The sequence below is a fragment of the Seriola lalandi genome, unplaced genomic scaffold, assembly GCF_002814215.2.
Source record: "Seriola lalandi dorsalis isolate HSWRI2012SDOR001 ecotype SW California unplaced genomic scaffold, Sedor1 jcf7180002054612, whole genome shotgun sequence".
Classification (NCBI taxonomy): domain Eukaryota; kingdom Metazoa; phylum Chordata; class Actinopteri; order Carangiformes; family Carangidae; genus Seriola; species Seriola lalandi.
In genome coordinates this window covers 50,680-72,873 of record NW_019525165.1, presented here as the reverse complement: position 1 = coordinate 72,873, position 22,194 = coordinate 50,680, and the positions used below count along the sequence as shown (strand labels likewise).

At 42.1% G+C, this 22,194-nt stretch overlaps 3 protein-coding genes across 3 annotated transcripts in view; 2 read left to right on the top strand and 1 right to left on the bottom strand.

Moving 5' to 3' along the window:
* ptprr (protein tyrosine phosphatase receptor type R) overlaps positions 1–4,854 on the bottom strand; it is a 34,432-nt gene extending 29,578 nt beyond the window's left edge. The window contains exon 1 of the mRNA XM_023419880.2: positions 4,453–4,854. Coding sequence (XP_023275648.1) covers positions 4,453–4,498 — 46 coding nt within the window. The 5' untranslated portion in view covers positions 4,499–4,854. The remainder of the gene's footprint in view (positions 1–4,452) is intronic.
* A 1,270-nt stretch (positions 4,855–6,124) lies between these two features.
* On the top strand, positions 6,125–10,124 carry LOC147818360 (uncharacterized). Its single transcript, XM_087177584.1, has 9 exons — positions 6,125–6,199; positions 7,844–7,921; positions 8,047–8,178; positions 8,669–8,758; positions 8,882–8,977; positions 9,077–9,196; positions 9,456–9,503; positions 9,714–9,797; positions 9,961–10,124. Exons 1-9 carry the CDS (start codon positions 6,125–6,127, stop codon positions 10,099–10,101), a joined length of 864 nt encoding a protein of 287 aa, XP_087033710.1. The 3' UTR covers positions 10,102–10,124.
* A 4,420-nt stretch (positions 10,125–14,544) lies between these two features.
* Positions 14,545–22,194, top strand: part of LOC111665029 (CD9 antigen-like) — a 13,280-nt gene continuing 5,630 nt past the window's right edge. The window contains exon 1 of the mRNA XM_087177587.1: positions 14,545–14,719. Coding sequence (XP_087033713.1) covers positions 14,651–14,719 — 69 coding nt within the window. The 5' untranslated portion in view covers positions 14,545–14,650. The remainder of the gene's footprint in view (positions 14,720–22,194) is intronic.

Below are 22,194 nucleotides of genomic sequence, written 5' to 3'. Positions count from 1 at the left end.
AGTATTTTGACTTTTAATACCTAAAGTACATTTTCCTGATTCCTTAAACACTTTTACTTGAGGATCATTTTCAATTCAGGACTCTTATTTGGTTTGATTGGTATTAGTACTTTTATTTGAGTAAAGATGAGTAGATGAGTGTTTCTTGCACCCCTGCACATTTACTGTTGCATTTTGGTCTTTTAAAGGCAAAAAAAAAAAAGGCGCCATCCTTCACACACTTCAGATATCAAGTACCGAGGAGGGATTCATCAAACGATCAGTTTTTAAAGACTCGAGAGAGAAGAAAACATTTCATTCTTTTGTCTAATTGCTGCACAAATCTATAAACAACCCTCTCGTCTTTTAAACCTCCCGTCCTCCAGCAGCACATTCAGCAGCAGAGCGAGAGAGAGAGAGAGAGAGAGAGAGAGATGAGAGCAGGAGATCCCATCTGTCTGTCGCAGCGTCTCTGCTCAGGACTCAGGCTTTCATCAGTCTGCAGGCGGGCCGAGAGGAAACCCCTGACTGAACCCAGCCAACCGTGACGGATGTGAACGCTGCATAATTCATTCTCAGTCTTTATTTATCCTGCGAGAAGAAGAAAAAAAAAAAATAAAAAACCTACTGAGTGAATCAGGTTTTTTTTTTTCTTCCCCTCCCGGCAGCATCCTGCGCTTCACATTTACAGCTACAGGAAGAACGGTGAGGACCTGAAAGACAACAGAGACCAGAACCTTCCAGAGCTGGACCTGATCCCGGTGTGCTGGGTTCACAGGTGTAACAGATATATCTGCTCACACCTACACTGTAATATGTTAATGTGACTACAAATGACTATACACCGACTATTCTTGAGGTCCGATAAAATATTTATGCAGATTGAAACGATGCTGGGAGTTTCGGTCCGACCTCCACGACCCCGTCAGCTGACGGACCGCCTGTCCGTTTGTTTTGGCAGGAGATTCGCTGAGAGGAAGCCAGGGAGAGAAATATGTGACAGCGTCCTCCGACTTGTGTCTACCAGCCCGTCTGGCTGCTGAAATCAGGACTATTTTTCTTGGCTGCAGCTTCGCCAAAAACCATAAATGTGGAGAGAAACCATGAATCTTTTCCTCCCATTTCAGTTTGTTCTTTAAACAACATCCTGAATGTTACTGAACCTGAAGGTTTTACGTTACGGCTGCAACTTTTAGTTATTTCAACTTTGTTTCGGAGAAATCATGCTGCGTTCGTCGTTTTTGCCGAATTGGGTCCCATGGGCGTTGTTGCCATGGAGACGCCAGTGAGGGGCGCAAACCAAACGGGTGAATTCAAAACTCAAAAGCTGTGTCCCAATTCAGGGGCCGCATCCTTCAGAGGCTGCAACTAAAGACAGATTACATCGCAGCGGCGAGACTAGGCCGAACCTTTTCAGAAGCTGCTTCGAATGCGGTCGAGAAATGCGTCCTTCGTTTCCAGGGCAACGAAGGATCCACCTGTTGGTCGAACATATCCCAAGATTCACTGCGCGCCGGTAACGAAAGCCGACAACACTGACAGAAAGCCTGAGGATTACACTGTTGAATGTAAGTATTGGGTTTCAGCTCAGTTCAACGGTGTTAAGACCAACGGCCAAAAAAACTCAAGTTTAAGTGGGAAGAAAAGTCACGTGTTGTCAAGGTTGCTAGGCGACAGGAGCCGCGCTTCGCAACGCAATGGTAAGGGCGGGAACGCAAAGCGAAATTCCTTCGCAGACCAGACCGTCTCATTTCGGTTTGTTCGGCCTCAGTGGTTTACAAAGGGCCACGCCTCCGTACGCCGCGTCCTCCGAAAGACCAACGACACGGCTAAACCGCGACCCAGAATTTTCCAATGAACTGATTTAAGGTGCAGGTTTGGTTTTCAGTTTTCTCCACAGACGATTTTAAGCTCGTTGATTGAACGCTTCTTGCCGAAATGCATCTTGGGAGTCGTAGTTAACTCTTTCCCCAGCGGATTTTATGAACACATGCTTGTAAACTTTTTTCCATCAAAGAACCAGATATTTTCTAACAATGATTCAATTTCCTGTGAGGAAATGAATGAACGGCGTTTTAACCTCCAGAACCAGGAGGCCTCATTTCAAAACTCTACTGTGGTCCTTTATTTTGAAAAGGCAGAATATACAGAATAAGCATGTGAGCTTCCTGTTTATGAAAGAGTATCTTTGGTTGGTGTTTCTCAACAGTAAATGTCTGAATCATATTCCACTAACAGGAAACATCAGGTTAAACCCTGAAGGAGTCCTGAGAGATGTGGCTGTGGAGCTGACACAGCTTCTCTCCGTCTCTGGCATCTTTTCTCCCTAGCGACAGCGTCCTGGTTGCTATGCACGACACTGAGCTGAGTCGAGCCCTGATTGGACAGGGGCTGTCAGCCAATCACAGGACAGAGTTAGAGAAGGGCTGACAGGTAGCTCTGTGGGGAGACAGACAACACACTCCCCAAACACACACACTAGAAAATGACTCTGTCTGTCTCTGTGTGAGTATCATTAAAATGAATAAATCAACAATCTCTCAATATTTTGTTCCAGTTAAAGAAATAGTGATGAACAAAACGCTGCAGGTATTTTCTGAAATCCATCAAAAGTGATCAATGCAGAAAAACGTTCCCTTTGAGTGTTTTAAGGATATAATAATATAATAATGTGTAGTGTGATTATAGATCAGCTCTAGCTTCTATATTAATACTGTGAAAGTATCAAAGCCTCAGTCCACAGAGAAATGCACACAGCCTGTATTCAGAAACTGAGCCTTAAAACCAGCCGTCAGGACTTCTGGAACTTTGTGATGTCACAACAAAGCAGTCACCAAGCCCCGCCCATCTGGACCCACCATCCAAACCTTGCAGGATTTGGTTTCTCTGAGTGTTTTTACCTGAAATCTGCTATATTTCTATTGGATCACTCAGAAAACAGTCAGCCAATCAGAAGAGAGGCTCAGAGCCACAAATGTTGTGATTATTTATCATTTCACTTTTTTCCATTTTCAGCCTCTCAGATATTTTATGCTTTTTTCTGAGTTTTAAATGTTGGACCAAAGACTTGACCTTGAACTGGAAGAGATTGATGGATATGATTTTCTGACATTTTACAGACTCAGCGATCAATCAAGAGAGTAATCAGCAGATTAATCGATAAAGATGTTTAGTTGCAGCTTGAAATGAACGTGTATTTATCACCTGCGTTTTGCAGTCATGTCATGGTGTTCTACATCTGTCCTTTATGCTGCGTTCACAACATGTGGGAGTTCTCGGTTTCTGATTTCTCATAACTGCTGACGTCAACATTCAAGTCTTAATAACACCTGGAAAACAGATGTTTAAATAATTAAACATTTGGATGCAGAACTATTTACGTCTGAAGACTTGCAAGTCATAAGTCTGGAGCTGCAACGATTAGTAGATTAATCAAGTTGTTGTCTGACAGAAAATTGATTCCCTTTGATTTCCTTTTTATTGTTTTCAGGTCGTCCCTCTGTCCGTCTCGTCCTCGTGGACACGATGTCTCAGTAACACCTTGACGGAACTTCTTCAAATTTGGCACAAACATTCACTTGGACTCGAGGATGAATTGATTAGATTTTGGTGGTCAAAGGTCAAAGGTCAAGGTCAGTGTGGCCTCACAAAACACTCTTTAGCCGTTACAGACTGACAGATCTGTGAACTGAATCTCTTTGGGTTTGTCGGACTAAACAAGACATTTGTAATTTTTCACTATTTTCTGACAAACAATTAATCAGAGAAAATACAACATGTGTTTTAAACCGTCAGTATATTCACTGTGACTTCAGGGCTGTTCAATGTCAGAGAATGCTGAAGGTTTTAATCTGCTTTCTGACGGGAGGTTGCAGCTAAAATCAAATATTTCCTGTTAACGGTTTTAAAATCTTGGCCGTTAAACCTCATCAGTGTAAAAATAACTCCTCTTACCTCAGATAAAAAAAAAACCCTAAAATGATCTGGCTCCAGTCTAAAGGTTCAAGGTCTCTCATCATTTTACACGTTTCAGAGTAAATTCCTTCACAGCATCGTCATGAACGTTCGTCCTAAACAAATCTGACATATTCTGTAGCATTTCTCTGCAGGATTTCACCCTCCTTTCTCCTTTAATGAAAAATGACCATCTGATAATTGCTGTTATGTTCCTGTCACATCCTTGTGGAAGGTTTGAGCCTCTGTCCTGAGGATTTTAATGTGAAATATCCTGCAAAAATCAACTGATTTCATGGCTGCAACGAATATGAATTAAGGTTAATCAGACACTGATGTGAAGGATGAATTCCCAGCAGAAGGCACAGAGGTTATTCTGCTCATGAATCTTATCTGAGCAGCACCAGAGGAGCCGCTGGTTTCACTATTAACACAACAACAGGATGATCCATCGGCTTCAGCTCCATGTCCCTGCTGCTGTTGGTGGTCTGAGGCAGCAGACAGACAACAGACGCTTACCTGTGATCAGCAGCTGTGTCCATGTCAGACACAGGAACAGAAACATGGTGACCAATCCTCCTCTTCCTCCTCTTCCTCCCTCTGCGGCTCAGGCCGAGGTAAATCAGCACTTATCCGATGTGGTGAAGCATAAAGGGAAAGAGCCGGTGTGTTTCTCCGCACATCTATCTGAGGGTCCGCAGCGTGCGGAGGGAGGGAGGGAGGGAGGGAGGGAGGAGACGCTGCCGGAGATCCAGAGATCCGCTCCAACACCGGGGTCCCCCTCCCTGCGACGCTGCTTCCCCGCCCTGAGGTGTCCTACAGCGGCCTGACTGAAGCAGGAAGAGCCGCTCTGCAGCAGCAGCAGCTCCGGGGACGAGCAGAGCTATTTTCCATCTGAGGTTCAGAGACGACGGAGAGGCGCGTGTGGAGAGGAGGTCCAGGTGGAGGCTGATGATGATGATGATGATGATGAAGAGAGGAAGGGGAGGAGAAAAGGCGTGGTGGAGGAAGAGGAGGATTTACGTTAACGTTTATATTAAAAACGACTTTTAGTGACGTTTTGTTTCATTTTAATTAAAGTGTTTTTTTTAATGAGCATTAATTAATTTAAATTAATTTAATATATTAATTTAATATTAATATTTGTTCACATAATTAATAATTACACTCACTGCACAATAGTTCATGAATTAAACCGCGTTAATCATATTAATGAATATTAATAATTCCCAGTTCAGGGTTTTTGCTAAGTAACATGCTAATTAGCTGATATGATGCGTTCAAGTCATATCTGAAACCATACTTTTGAGCATCTGAGCGGGAAAAAAAGCCTTCAAAACTAAAACAATAAATTCAGATAATTTTATAGAAGCTTTACATCATTTGTTTAGATCTGGTTTCACATTAAATCCAACAAATATGTAACACACACAAAAATTTAGCAAATTTAGGGCAGTTTATCTGGTGATTAGAAGGTTCAAGTGCCGTTTTTCCAATTCTACCAAAGTTCAGTGAATGCAGCATCACTTCCATGCTTATCCAAGCACAGTGAAAGGATCAGGATCACGATTATTGTGGCCGAATGAATTCATGATAACGATACTATCGCGATATGGAAAAAAATTTAATTAAATCAAAAACTTAAATTACATAAAAAATAAAATAAAATTCAGTCAAATTAATTTTTCAACTTTGAGTGTAGGGACGTGGAGAGTCTGTTACAACTGTACAAAAGAGAATAATTTATATTTAATGGGGAGTGAAAAGGGAACAAGATGAACTGATAAAAGATCTACAAGGTCGAACATCTGATATTATCTCGTGTGTATTATTAATACAATATCAATATTTCATTTTTTAAATATCAGATATTGTCAATATGGTGAATTATTCAGTAATTTTAGCTCTTAAAGCTTCTATAAATTAAAGAACAGGAAACAATCCGTCTGTAAAGAGTAGAAGAAGAAACTGATCTAACACTGGAAATAAAAAGAGTAAACTCTGCTGACGACTCGACAACCTGAGACTCATTTTAAAAGAGAAGTTTAATGTTCTGAGACTGAACTTCTCTGTATGTGAATCTTCAGGAGCGTCGTTCACCTCCCATCTGTAACAGGAAGTCCTTCCCTTCTCCTGACTCTTCATTTCACTTTCATCTCATTTCAGACGACTCACACCAACATCTGTGAACATGTGTTTCTGCAGCAGGAGAAGCATCATGACTTGGGTGGGACATCTCTTCGTCATCATCAGCATCTTCATCGTGGTGAGTAACTGGATTTTAAAACATAAGAAAAGACTCTTTTTGACTGATGAAGCTACAGAAGATGTAAAGTGCGCAGAGGAGAACAGTCATGATGACACATGAGGATTTGCAGAGACAGACGGAGCATGAGCGACCTCTGCTGGTCAAACAGATCAGGTGCATTCATGAATCAGGATCAAACTCTGTATTTCTCTGAACTTGAATTTTGTTTATGAAAAAATGGCCTTAATGATATTTTCAGTTTGATTGTTTTTGTTCCACTAAAAGTCAAAAACCTTAAAATATTCAGTTTACTGTAATTTATGACAAAGAAAAGTGACATTTAAGAAGCTGGAACCAGAAAGAATTTGGTTTTGTTTGATTAAAAGGCTTAAATTTGTTGCAGCTCTGATCATCAATTAATCGTACGAGTATTAAATTACAAAGTTTATAGCAAAAAAAAAGAAGAATACCCATCACACATAAATATTTGCCAAATCATGAAAACCCCAAATCAATAAATGTGTGTTGGTCCGTCTCTTTACACTTTCTGATTCTTTACTCCAGTGGTTCCCAACCTGTGACCCAGGGCCCAGTGGGCGGCCGTGAAGGTACTGAAAGGGGGCCGACAAATAATTTGCAAAACTGAACTATTTGGTGAAAATATGTAACTGTAAAGAAAATGATATGTATAAATTATTTATTATACTAAATAAAAAGAATGTTTTAAAATGAAATGACATTTAAAAAGCTCCTTTTCACTCGTTGTCATTAAAATAAAAAGTGCTGAGAAGCATTATTTGGGCTCCCTGGGGTCGGATGTGGGCCGCCAACATTATTGAGACTTTCAGGTTGGAAAAGGTGGAGAACCACTGATCTCCTCCACCTCTGATCCAGAGAACTAACCCTGAACTGACGTGTCGTCGTTGAGCTAAAACCCGCCGATAAAACCCTGGTGTCAGCACAGCAGCGTCTGCGGCGCTGGACCGGATCCAGTGGAGGTCTGGCCAGAACTCGCACAGGTCTGATTATTGGGAATCTCGCTGACCTCTGGCAGCAGCGAGCCAACCTTTCAGCAGACAGGCTTTCAGACCGTCTGGGCCTGTGGCTTTGTTTCACTGTAAAAAGATTTGTGCTGTGAAAGCTGCGGAGTATTATTTCAGCAGGAAGGCCCTGAAGGCGTGGCGGAGCTTCTCTGAGTCACACTGGGATCGAGAGCATCTAGCTTCTGAAATATTTATTACATTTTATGAGACAAGGAAATCCTAGTGCCGCTGCTAATACGATCATGAGAGCTCAGATCAACATTAATAAAAACTTCTGTGAGCGTCGGCAGCCACAACCAGACCATACATCCAGTTTCCAGTTCATCATGAACAGTCTCTAATGTAATGACTCTAATAAATCACAGCTTAGTGGAATTTAAGATGTAGTTGTTGAGACGTGGCGTGAGTGATGGGTGAAGGACATCACTAAAGCTTCAGTGCAGCAGGACGCTTGGTGTAAGTGTCTGTTTAATAAGTGCAAGTAGATTATAAAAGGAAGTGGATAGTAAGTGCCAGATTTGCGACCTTAGAGGACGATCTAACACGCTACGCTGTGATTGGACGGTCACCTGCTGCATCAATCACAGACCCTGACTCGTGCTCTCATCTCACGTTTCAGATTACCGCCACGCTCTGCCTGCTCCTCTCTCAGGGTCTGCCGTCTCCAGCCGCAGATTGTTTACATCGAGGCGTTGATGTAAGCCAACGCCGGGCGCACACACACACACACACACACACACACACACACACACACACACACATACACACACACAACTGTTAATTACACAGCACTAATCAACCAATCAACTCTCTGTCGTCCAGGTTGAGGTTGAGAAAACCAACCGCACCGTCCTGCACATCATGGAGAGCGATGTGGTTACCATGGGGATCGTGGTGATCGGCATCCTGGGAGTCTATGGAGGCCTGAAGAGGAACCTGGTGGCTCTGATTGTGGTGAGTGAGACACCGACACTTCAGTGATGCCGTCCACTGAAAACCTACAAACCTCCACTCTCTCTAAGAGAAGAGGTCCAACAGAACCAAGAACCAAAAAAGGTTCAAACCCAGAATGTTCCTGCTGCGAGGCGACAGAGCTGACCACTTTACCACCGTGCCGTCTTTCTCTCTATTACTAAACTAAAATTAAATAAAATGACCACAATCAACATCCGCAACAAACTGACGGTCCGGCCAAAACTCAGACCGACCCACCAACGGTTGTCGGATCGGGTCGGAACAGAAATAAAGCCAGGACGAGCAGACCTTTCACGAAAACAACAGGAAGACTGAGTCCAGGTCCCTGCCCCCTCTTTATAGGTCTCCTCTCAACCAGACCAGATCCACCTGAGTCGAGGGTCGTTCACCCATCAGAACCAGCAGGGGGCGATGATGTAACGTCAGCTTTGAGAAACTGAGGTGGTTCTGTGTTTGTCTTCCTCTGTAGTTCCTGGGCTGTACTGTAGGTTCGCTGACTGTGGGTTGGCTGATGGTGAGAGATGTCGGCGGAGTCCCTGCTGCTACAGTCCGTCCACAGGTAAGAACCCTGAATCTTTACTCCAGACAAGAGAAGACACTGACTGATCATTAAATCAAATGCCAACTCCTCCAAATAATCATTACCTGCTGCACAAGTGTCTTTCACCTGATTTGTTTATAGTTGGAGAGCATGACGGAGGAATGGTGGCGTTCTCGTCTGCCACTGGATCAGGCCTCAGACGACATCAAGAACTGGGTTGAAGGTCTGCAGTCGATAGTAAGAACCACACACGAGACCGAAACCAGAGTCCGCTGTGGGGGCGTCATGCACGCTGCAGTCTGTAGGGGGCACTAGCTCTTCTTCTCTTGTGTTTAGCTTGGCTGCTGCGGGATTTTCAGCTACAAAGACTGGGAGGACAAAATCCCTGACTCCTGTCTGTGCATCCAGGAGGAGAAGGAAGGGGTGGAGGGCTTGTGTCAGACCGTCAACTACAGCGTGAGTAACACACAGCTCACATTTATCAATACTGCTGCTGGAAACTGAACAATAACTGTTTCTATACCGTTCTATGAGAAATACCACAGGTCTGCACACAGGTCATTTACTACTAGACAACCTAACCTAAACCTAAACTTTAAACCTGGACTGAACAAAATATACTCACATCGTAAAAAACTTTTCTCAATGTCAAGGGTCTGAAGCTTAAAGACAGAAGTGTGTGACCACCAAGGTTTCTCTTGGTTTTCTCTTTCAGAACTTTCTGTTGAACCTTTTCTGGCAAAAGAAGTCCGTCTTCTCAAAGGTCAGTGGACAACAGTTCACTTTGCCTCATGTGTTATTCAATTTTAATCGATCAATTTAGACCTTCACCCATCAGCCCGGAGGCAGAGGCACGTCTCATAACGTTAACAGATAAAAACCAAAACCACGTGTGTGGACGGACACCACCACCACAGGTACATTTAAGGGGGAAAGTATATTTTCCTGTAATTTCTCTGTCCTCTATCTTCAGCCCTGCTTCCCCATCATCATGATCTCCATCAGAACAGACACTGACATCGCACAGCGCGTACACTTCCTTCTCGTGGTCCTGATGGTGAGTTGAAGGTTTTTAATGTGAAGACAGGGCCTGAGCGCAGCACGGTCAGTCACTCTGTAAATAATTGTCTTATCTTGATTTAAATTAACAGTAACAGACAGATAGAAATGTATCCCGACACAGAATCGCTAAGAAGCTCTGAACTGTTTCCGTGCTGCAGCTGCTGGCAGCGGTGCTGTCTTTACCGATGATCTACCAGATGATCAAAGCCGCCAAGAGGCCGAGCGCGCCGCTGTCTGTGACGGTGACGTTCACCGACCACCCGCCTGCCTACCATCAGCTGTACAACCTGCCTGATTAGGGAGCGATCACTTTCACAACAAAAGCGTGATGCATGATTTGTTTGACCTTGATGTGGAAGCCAAGCTCGGGGAACACCAGCAGGACCCTCGAGTACGATACAGGTGTAGGTTGTCAAGGACAACACGCTTGTTACCATAATATATAGAGCATCATGTTATAAGCCCTTCCTATAAACAAACTATCATTACTGATGACACGACATTACTTTTGCTAAGCTAACATTAACTACTAAATTGGCATCAGTTGCCATGGCAACAGTAAGCATTCATATTGCAGACTGAGGGAATGAAAGCAGGGTGCTGGACTTTATACATGAGACTGAAAAATTGTTTTATTTTTATGACTTCTTAGCTAGCTGGTTTAGCTTATCTTAGCTTAGCCTTTGTAAACCTGTGATATAAATCTGCTTGAAAAATACAAGTTTGTGAATGTGAAAGAAAATGTGCTTGTTACTTGTTACTGTGTGAATCAAAACGGAACCAGTGAAGCCTCATAATCTCCTGGTAAAATGACATTTTATATTAACAGTTTGGGTGAAAAACTCGGTTCTATCTCCTCATACATGAAGCCTCGCGCTCGAGGAGCGGAGAGAGGAAGGAGCTCGTTACTATCATCCACTTTCATCAAGGTGCGCCGCTCAAAGCAAAACAAAAGCGCGGGCTGATGACGCAGACCCTCTCGTATCTAGGTAACGCAGTTACTCTTAAAGGCACATTTCACAATTGTGACTGTTACAACACACACACACACACACACACACACACACATATATATATATACAAACATATGTTTAGAATATAAAATACAATCACGGTTTCCCTCACACTGATATTTAGTTTGTGTTTGTTATTTTACATTCCGGCCAGTAGATGTCGCTCTGTTCACATGAAGCATCAAGAAATCATCGTTTTCTCCACTTTGCTCTGAGAGTAAATTTTAAAGCCTTACCTCCGGCATCGGGCAGTTTATTTCTTTGAAGGGTGTTAAAGGCAGTTTCAGGTAGTTTGGACTCAGAACCAGGAAGGGGCTCACTGCGGCCATACTGCTGTTTGTCTTCCGTATATAAAGCAGAGTTGTTGAGCTTTCGGTCCAATGCAGCTGTGCACGGAGTTTAAGTTACTAATAAATGATCATCACAACGTTCATAAACATACAGTTCATTCATTTAAAAGCTATTTTAACTAAATGAAAGGCTGTAAATGTGACATGTTATTCATGTGCCTCTATCATCTTCCCATGGTCCCTGTCAGAACAATATATAATCAGACTATAATTATTTCTGTATTATCAGTTTGATGTTGCAGCTTGTGAATTCCCCCCCTGGATCAGAAGTCTTATCTTAACCTATAATAATAAATCATAATTAATGTGATGATTATATTTTGTATTATGGGTGTGAATTTGCAAATTAGAAATTAAAGTTATCAATCAAAGAAATGGATCATCTACAGTACATACAGTTCCCAGATCCCACCACTAGATGGCAGCAGAGTGTAGATGATCTCAATACTCCTTTCTAGAGTCTCATCAGATTTACATGAAGGTCAGTCTCACATTAGATGTAGATGTTTATTTGTGTTAATTAATTAGATATATTCATTAATTAATTTATTGATTCAGTGACAGAATCAATCGATAAATGAATAAATCTTGTGTTAATGTGAGACGATGATGTAAACCTGGAAAAATGTTGAAAATGTGACACTGTCCTTCATCCTCCTCCTCTGCCTCATCTTCCTCATGACACACACACACACACACACACACACACACTCACAGAGGCGAGGCGATGGCTGCAGCTTTGAAGGGGAGCTTTGTAGAGAGATAAACGCCGTCTCACACACAAACACCACGAAGGACATGAAGGCAGTGTTGTTTTAGGGAGGAACACACTCCGTCTTTCATGCAGCTCAGTAAAAAGACTGAGACACTAAAGAGACACAAACTAAGCTCCAGCTACTCCGGCTCTGTTGATTAAAGATATGATTGTCCACATATATACAATATTATTTATTTATTTATTTATTTTTAATTCTGTCTCATAAAATTCCCCAAATGTAGTGTTTTCAACTTTTCCTCTGCAGGATGGAGATGCCTCTGAAAGAGTATTAAGACTAGATCATGGACAGAACGGGCCCCTGGGTGCAGACAAGTGTAGGACCCCCACCTCTCTAACACAGGAGCAAGACCCCAGACTGATAGAGATGGCAGCACATGTGTCTCTTTGCCTTTGTTTGGTATCTGTTTGTGGTCATTTTGTGTCTCTGTAGTATTTTTGCATCTTGATATCGTCCTTTTGTTCAATGAGCTCTGTGGCATTTGAGCATGAAATACTGAGGGACTCCAGACAGATTTTCCTGATCCCTGAGGCCCCTGGGCCCCTGGGCCCCTGGTAGTCCCAGTACGGGACTCAGACTTTGGGTGAACAACACAATAAGAAAATAGAAAATAACATTAACTAGATTTTATGGAGAGAAAATTGCCTCAATGGAACAAGATTTGAAAACGAGAATGATGACGTGTGAATAATTCATGATGCTCACAAACGCCACGTCCAGTCCACAAACAAATACCAAACAATTTACACAAGTGTAAAACAATTTCACCAGTAAATATCACCCAGCTCAAAGCCAGTGTTTACAGGAGCAATAACACAATAATCTGCTTGTGTTCATTGAATGAATTGAATGTAATCAATAGTGTGATTATAGTTTAAACCGCAGGTCGAGATAAGTGGAATAATAAATAATGCTGTTTCTGGATGTTTTTTACCCTCAGTGACTCCCATGGCTGTGGTTCTGCTCAGCTGGGTCGCACTGTACTCCTTCATCATCATCATCATCATCATCATCATCATCATCATTGTGTGTGTGTTTGGGTGCAGCTGCAAACAACGGTTGTGGGCTGCCCGCTCACACTGCCGTCTTTGTTCTGCAGAAGAAGAAGAAAACAGTCACATTTCCCATCAGAGGGAGAGAGAGAGAGAGAGAGAGGGAGAGAGAGAGAGAGAGAGAGAGAGAGAGAGAGAGAGGGAGAGAGAGAGAGACAGAGATAGAGAGATTATGGCCTCATACCACACACACACACACACACACACACACACACACACACACTGGTTTTGGTGTTGACCTTTTGGCATTTTGTCTGATGATGAGGTTTAAAGTTCAAAATCTAAAAAAAGGCGACATGATGAATTCATGAATGTTCCAGGCTGAAGATAAATACGTCTCTGTGTCCGAGGTTTCTCCACTTAGTTTTTATTTATGTGTCAAGCTAAACATTTGGCCGAGGCTGAATTAACCTCCTGAGGGGCAAGAATTAGTTGTTTGGCCCCCACTGACCCCTCCGCTATACCGACCATACTAATGTTTAGCTAACGAACGGAAAATTAATGAAAGTCATTTATCACAACAACAAAAAATCACTTGTTTCAGCTTCTTAAATGTGAATATTTGCTATTTTTCTCTGTTTCCTATGAAAGTGAATTTAACATTTTTATATTGTTACATCTATTTAGATAAAAAACAGAAAACTTGAATATGTTCACTCAGGCTTCGGGGAAGAATTATGGGTATTTTTTCACTATTAACATTTCTACTTCACTTAGATTTCAACCAGTGTTTTAACTGTAAGTTTTGTTGTTTATTTACTTGTGGTTTTACATGCATTGTAAAGTGATTCATCTTTAAACTTAATTGTATTTTACTCTAGTCATCTGATTTCTAGGTGAGGTGTCTAGAGCATTTTTAACATGCTCTTATTTCTGTTTCCTGTTGTTTAAACCTGGGAGAAGAATCTAATCCTGGTGTATTTTGATCTGGACTCTTCAGACAACCACGACAAATTAAATGAAAGTTTCCTGATTATGTCCAGTGTTTTCCACACTAAAGTTCCTCTCTTACACTCGTCTCGATATTTTGATTGTAAACTTTAAATCTGACCTTTTCAGCTGTAATCACTTGTGATCAAAAAGGTTGAAGAACAGAAACCTTTTTATCTTGGGTAAATTATTTCTGGGCAAAAATGTGGTTAAATGACAGCTGCTTTTTTATAATGTAGATATTTTTGATTATTATTTATTATCATCATTATTAGTTGATGTGAAGTGAACGTGGGGCTATTGGGGCCCCTGTGGCCCTTGATCCAGCTGCTTTCTGCTTGTCATCAATAGCCTATAATTTGGACATTTATCGAAATCAAAGGACGTGTGATTTGCTGTAAAAAGAACAAAAGGATCAAACAAAAGAAAAAGAAACAAAAGAGAAAGAAAAACGACGGAGAGAAAGACAGAAATCTCTCTATTTATTTCTCTCTTTTTCTGTGGGAGTCGAGCAGTTGATCGTCTCTGTTTCCTCCCAGCAGCTGCTGCCCCAGCCGACCCCTGCCGGAACTGACCGAGCGGAGCCGAAAGGACCCGAAGTGACGGCGACAGGTCCGCACTGAACCGAACCAACAGCAGGAGACTGACACACGTTAGGAAGAGAGAGAGAGGGAGAGATATATTTCACAGTTTGATCATCACTAACACGGTTAAAGACGTCGCAGGGATGTCGGCTCTGACCAGCTGGGAGCTGTTCGTCAAATACGCCCTCTTCATCTTTAATTTCGTTTTCTGGGTAAGTCTCAAAAATTCAAAAATAGATCATATCTTATATTGCGCAAACACACACACACAGGTTACATGTTATGTTTTGTGTCACAGGAGTTTTCTAGCTTCCGTTTGTCCTGTTAAAATTAGGTTAAACTCCATTAAAAAAATACTCGTAATTTATTTCCTTAAATAAATTATTAATTAACAGAAAGTGGGAAGTTTAGCCAACCTGTTAACATTAAAATAACCATTTATTTCCTGACTTGAACAACGTTTAAACATTAAGAGCAACAGTTTGAAACTGCATTTTGATTTTTAATTGGGACAAGCAAAGGAGCAAGCAAACTGAAGTTGATATTTTTATTAAATTAGTGCAATTTTAACAATTTATTATACGCCGAATTGAAGAAGTCCCTGTTTTTATTGTAGTGTGTTCTTAAGCAATATTATTTTCCCAATAGTAGTTGACGTGTAACCAAGGAATCATTAAATTTAAAGATTTCTGGACGGAGTTTGTTTTGATTTATAATCTGACGTGAGCTGCAGATTCAAGGGGGCGTGAACCAAAATTGATATGTTTTATTAAATTAGTGCAATTTAAAAAAAAAAAAAAAAATAAAAATGTACGCCGAATTGAAGAACATCCCGTTGTTATTTTAATGCAATAAGCAATATTATTTTACCTGTAATACTTGATAATTATCCAAAGAAATGTTAAATTGAAGGATTTCTGGACGGAGTTTGGTGTTCGGGACCTAACGTTGAATTTCGCTTCCGATTCGACAAATTAAGGAGGAAGTTAAGAGAAACTTACACTGTTTGTCGCTTCCAGTCCACGTTACTGCTCAGACTGGTTAAATCTAATCTATTTAAGGTTTAATTTCTCCTCAGCTGACGGAGTTAGTCAAAGGTGTTGCACAGAATCTCTTAAAGCTTTTCCTTAGTTAAAGTAAAAAAGAATTAAGTCATTTACAGCAATGTAAGAGATTTTACAGCTGTTTCCATGGAGACTTTTTCCATTAGCATTTAAGAAGTGCGCCATCCTCCTGTTGCTATGACAAGAACTTCAACATGGTGAACTTTGGTTGCTAAGGACTTTAAGTGATTAATGAAGTTTAAGACAAAGATAAAGCTGAAGTACTTAAGTGAACACTTTAAGAAAACCTTAAGGAGAAAACTTAACTTTTTTCCATAACTAAGGAAACCTTTTCAGTGATTCTGTGCGACACACTCGAGTAACTCCCTCAGCTCAAGAGAAATTAAACCTTGAGTTTCCTACTTCAGTAGAAAACTTAAGGTGTTGTGTGCAACCGGCCCCAGGAACCTGGATCAGGTCGCGGGCGCCATCTCCGATCAGGCTCCGTTTATAAAGGCTGAATAAGTTATTACAGATCAGTTATAAGCTGGTGGTAAGAACAGCTGTTTGTGTTGCCAAGCTGTTGAAAATCCTCCTCCACCTCAACGCAACACGACGCGGCTGAGTGAGCTGTGGTTGTTCTGTGTTTCCCTAATGAAACACAGACCTAACCGCACAATGGATCTTCTCAAACACTGAATGTTGTTAAGGGACAAATATCTTCATTCTGTCGTCACAGGCCGATGTTTGTGTGTCGCTGTGCAGATGTGTAGGTGCGTGGATGATGTTGACAGTTTGTCACGCTGCCACAGTCGTGTGTGAGACACCCACTCAGAGAACATGTGGTGTTATATCATCACCGCCCTGCCCTGTTTTACATCTTCATGATTACTAACCATGTAGGACTCGGGTCATTTTAAAGATGTCAGAACATCTGTTTCACTCACTGTCGTGCGTGGCATTTAAAGTCCTGTCCAGACGGTCGTGCAGTCGTCCTCTCCCTCGCTCTCATGGAGGCCGCAGCACAGCAGGAGTCTGAAAAAGAAAGAAAAATACAGGAGAGTCATAAACAGGAAAGCTTATTCGTGAAGTAGTTTGTGTCATTTATGGATTAATTAAACATTTGTCACTTTGGATTCATGATTGGACGATTCTCCGGATGTTTTCAGTCTTGCTGTAGTTCACAAAAACATCTAACAGGGGGCGTTATATTTGAGTCCAATTTGTCATACAGGACAGAAAGGTTGCGCAATCGGTGTTTTGTCTTCCTCGTTCTTCTGCTTCACATTTGTAAGATGTCCTCCTCAGCCTCCTCTCCTCTTCACGTCCCCGTCTTTAAATCCTGTTTCGAGTCTGGATATGTCAGGATAGCGGTGTGGACAGTAGCGTGCTTTTCAAAATAAAAACACATTTTAGTCACTAAAGGCATTTTGTAATGAAAAGGAAAAGGAAAGAGGGAGGAGGAAGAGAAGTCTGTGAGGCTTCAGCAGCTCCGAGACAAAGCTGGTGTTGTTGGTTCCACTGGGAACGGACAGCAGCTCCAGTTACCTCAGCAAACAACACAGAGTCCCCCCGAGTGTGTGTGTGTGTGTGTGTGTGTGTGTGTGTGTGTGTGTGTGTGTGTGTGTGTGTGTGAAAATACACCTGTGAAGCTTCATCTCTCCTCATCCATTTGTCGTTACTTCCTGTCTCTTTGTCGTTGTTTTTTGTCTCTTTGTTGTTATTTTTGTCTCTTTGTCGTTACTTCCTGTCTCTTTGTGGTTATTTTTGTCCCTTTGTCGTTACTTCCTGTCTCTTTGTGGTTATTTTTGTCCCTTTGTCGTTACTTCCTGTCTCTTTGTGGTCATTTTTGTCTCTTTGTGGTTGTTTTTTGTCTCTTTGTGGTTATTTTTGTCTATTTGTCGTTACTTCCTGTCTCTTTGTGGTTATTTCCTGTCTCTTTGTGGTTATTTTTGTCTCTTTGTGGTTATTTCCTGTCTCTTTGTGGTTATTTCCTGTCTCTTTGTGGTTATTTTTGTCTATTTGTCGTTACTTCCTGTCTCTTTGTGGTTATTTCCTGTCTCTTTGTGGTCATTTTTGTCTCTTTGTGGTTATTTCCTGTCTCTTTGTGGTTATTTCCTGTCTCTTTGTGGTCATCTTTGTCTCTTTGTGGTTATTTCCTGTCTCTTTGTGGTCATTTCCTGTCTCTTTGTGGTTATTTTTGTCTCTTTGTGGTTATTTTTGTCTATTTGTCGTTACTTCCTGTCTCTTTGTGGTTATTTCCTGTCTCTTTGTGGTTATTTTTGTCTATTTGTCATTACTTCCTGTCTCTTTGTGGTTATTTCCTGTCTCTTTGTGGTTATTTCCTGTCTCTTTGTGGTTATTTCCTGTCTCTTTGTGGTCATTTTTGTCTCTTTGTGGTTGTTTTGTGTCTCTTTGTGGTTATTTCCTGTCTCTTTGTGGTCATTTTTGTCTCTTTGTGGTTATTTCCTGTCTCTTTGTGGTCATTTTTGTCTCTTTGTGGTTATTTCCTGTCTCTTTGTGGTCATTTTTGTCTCTTTGTGGTTATTTCCTGTCTCTTTGTGGTCATTTTTGTCTCTTTGTGGTTATTTCCTGTCTCTTTGTGGTCATTTTTGTCTCTTTGTGGTTATTTCCTGTCTCTTTGTGGTCATTTTTGTCTCTTTGTGGTTATTTCCTGTCTCTTTGTGTCATGTTTACTTTTAAAGACATTTGCTTCTTTATATTCTGTTGTGCAGGTTAACTGATGTATTGAGGTTTCATAGATGTAGAAGGCGGATCATTAGATTTGCTGTGAGGTTTCAATGTTGATACCAAAGGAAGCGATATCTGCTGCAGCTCCTCTGTAAACAGACGTGCACACGTCAGGACTGTTTCTTAGACAGTTATATTACAGACAGTGGTCCTTGTGCTCAGAGCTGCTGCTGGGTTTCTAATTTACCTGCTCGTTAATCACTTTCACCTGGTGTCCACCATGTAAATCAGCTGGGTTCTGGCTCCTGTGGTTGAAAACCACTGGAACAGACAAACACTGCATGCCTCACCCCCCTCCAGCTCTTTTCACCACACACTCCCTCCCACTTTCTAAGTATACCCAGGTGAGGCAAGCAAGGGTGTGGCTCTCACACACACAAAAAACCTGCAGCTCACTTCCCGTTCTTCTTCTCACGCTGCTGGAGACAATCAGACGGTTTCAGCGAGGAAACACGGACATTTTCTTCTTCTAACGCTTCAGCTGACAAACATGGGGGCACTGCAGTGCATCAAATACCTGGTGTTTGTGTTCAACTTTCTCTTCTGGGTACGTAGTATCTCTCACACAGGGCTGGGGTTGATACATGAGCCGGTGTCGAAGTGGTTTGGTTGGTTTCAGTGGCTGAAGCGTGAACACGATCCTTAAATCCTTCAGTTTGTGTCTGATTGTGTGGTTGAGCTGAAGGGCTGGACTTTCACTTCACTGTTTTAAATCTGGTTAAACAAACTCAAACCAGCCTGAAGCAAGTTTAAAACTCCTGGTTAAAGTTTACAAGCCTTTCCTTTTCCTCACTGCTTAAAAACGTGGTGTTTTTAAATCTGATTATAAATGGACGGATGTAATGAAAACAAGAAAAATGAGCCGAGTAAATGAAGCTGCTTCTCAGTCGGTGCAGCACATGCTTTACGTCGTGAGGAAACTGCGTCAGTGGAAAAAGTTGATAGTAACCGACAGACGGATGCCTGACATTCCTGGTGAGAAGTCCCCGAACCTTCCTCCACAAAATATAATCTGGTATTTATCAAATGGTGTAAAACGTGATGCAAAGCCGAGCACGCCTCTGTTTTCTGCCTGATAATGAGAATAACTTTCAGTCTTTTATTTGCTTTGTACATTTAATAACATGTCACATGTTTTTTTTTTTTTTTTCCCGCTTTTGGCTGAAAACAAACAAACAAGAAGAAATGTGACTCTGACTTGATTCACAGTCACTGTCTAAACATCTTTATGATGCTGTTTCCTCCTCGTCAGATTTCTGCGACATTCTTCGTCTCCCAGCAGCAGAATGAAGTTTATATTTCAGACATTTCCTGTTATTTCAGCTCGACATGTTTATACATCAGAAACAGGGACGGATTACTGGACCGGACTTGTTTCTTGTCTGAAAGTTAAAGACACAAACTTTCGGTCTGGGGCTCGTGAGGATTGTTTTCTTTATAATCAATATAACTTCACTGCTCAGAGATCACAGCAGATGTAAGGTCGATCTATATCTCTGATTGGCTGCTCCTTCGTGTGATCAATCATTTGATCATCAGACATTTAAATGACTTGAGGCAGAATGTGAACGTCGTCACTCCAACATGTTTTCACTTGTTTTTATAATCACATATTTCCTAGCTGCAGATATTCTGTGTTTTGGTTTAATATTCCCAAAAACAGTTTTTTTACCCCGAGAGATTTAATATAAATACAGTTTATCTGCAGGTGTTTTTCATTATTAATATTCTAGCGATTTACGTCTTCAGATATTTAATTCTCTGTTTATTAAAGATGACTGCACAAGGTAAAAATACAGAAGATTAGGACCATATGTAAATTTTTCTTAATCTCAGAATTCAGTTGTATTTTCTTTAATTACATAAAAAAATTAAAGCCTAATTTAAAAGAAGAAAATGTTGTTGGTGCTGCTTCTACCTGAGTGAAGGATCTGAACAGTGACGCTCTCACTACCTGCTGTGCTGTTGTTACCGCCTGTTTACGGCTGCTCTCTGTAATGACTGTTTTAACAGTGTTAGTCTGAAGTTTCAGTGTGTAACCGACGAGAGGACGGAGCATAAACATCAGATTATAAGGGTTTGCTTATTCCACAGTGTGATGACTGATCTGTTTGTTAGGAGTCATGACTGTAAGTGTTCCTCAAATTACACGTCCCACAATCCTCCCTGCTTCCTGTGTGAGAGGGCGTCTTCCCTCCTGTATGACTCTGGCAGCTTTGTGTTGAGATGTCACAGCGTGGTTTCATGGAGAGAAACCTCTCAGAAATAATTCCCATGTTTGTGGAGGTTGTTAGTGCAGCTAATGTGCAGCGGAGAGTGTGTGTGGTTAATGAGAGCTAATGAGAAGCTGAGGGGAACGAGCTGTTCTCTTCTGAAGACGCTCGGAGCTGAACTCGACTCTCCCGAGTCTGTTTACTGCACATTAACACCGACCGTCACTCAGACTCCACGTTCCTGCTTCTTCTGTTTGTCTTGTTGGACAGAAGATGGTGAAACCATGACGACATAAACATTAACGAGATTAGTTTCACTCCAGACTGTAAAACAGTGATTTATCAGATACCTGCGGATGTTAAATCCTGCAGCAGGTTCTTTAGTAACTGCAGGCTGTTGCACCAGCGACGTAGTCGTGGTCATAGAGGTTAATTATAACGTAGAGCTCATATCTAACTTTTAAACTTAACTTCCTGATCAGCTGTGAGTGAAGTTCTTAATCACATGAACACTCAGAGTCGTGCTGCAGGTCTCCAGTGGATGAATCCTGACTCGCTGTGGTGAGGACTAAACCTTCATGGTACTCACCCCGCCAGGTATGTTTGCACCTGTGTAGTCTATTTTACTGTCTTGATAATGCACCGCTGACTTCAGACCAGTTGCAGGAAACACCCATAAAGGTTTCTCTGACTCCGCCCGTGACAACAACAGGAGGATGAGACAGCGTCACTCTTCACCGTCTTCCCACAGTGATCAGTGGTGCCTCACCTCTTCTGGGTGTGGTGATGAGCAGTGACTCAGAGACTGTCCCAGGCTTTTTACAGGGTGTTGCATGACAGGCGGCAGGAGGGTGTTAGCATTAGCTGTAGCAACGGAGTGAGTCATAGGCCTGTAGACGAGGAGTTGTAGTTACTGTGTTTACGGATGATTCATAAAGCAGCTGATAGAGAGACTGACTTTTAGAGAATTGTTTTGCTATTGTCATGTTTGTGTATTATATTGTGTTTTGATGCTGACTCACTGTGCAGCAGGAGGTCAGGAGGTCAGGGGTCAGGAGGTCGTGGCGTCGCACAGGGAGAATGTTTTCCTGTTGCTCAGACGTCAGGGTCGCGCTGCACGACGTGATGAAAGTTGTTTGGGTGGCAACGGAGAGTTGATGTAAACTGTGTTTTGCGGTTGCCAAGGAGACGACTCGGTCATTGTAGTGCGTCATCGCTGTGGAGAAGATGCGGAAAGACAAGATTGGGATCATTGTTTTCTCTCATTCTCAGTTTGATATGAAAAACTTGAACTCTGTCACCTGTCACCTGAGACTGAGGACGCTCAGTCACAGAGCAGCTCGTTATGTTTTCACCGTGGACGAGCTGCCTATTGGTCAGGTTGTTCAGGTGGGCGGGGTTTGTCGGAGAATGTGTTTTAGTTTTTTTTCACATTCCTCAGCTCGTTGTTCTGTCCTGTCGTCGCCTCCTCCACCTGTCGCCGCCTCCTCCACCTGTCGCCGCCTCCTCCACCTGTCGCAGCCTCCTCCACCTGTCGTCGCCTCCTCCACCTGTCGCAGCCTCCTCCACCTGTTGTCGCCTCCTCCAGCCGTCGCAGCCTCCTCCACCTGTTGTCGCCTCCTCCACCCGTCGTAGCCTCCTCCACCTGTCGCAGCCTCCTCCACCTGTCGTCGCCTCCTC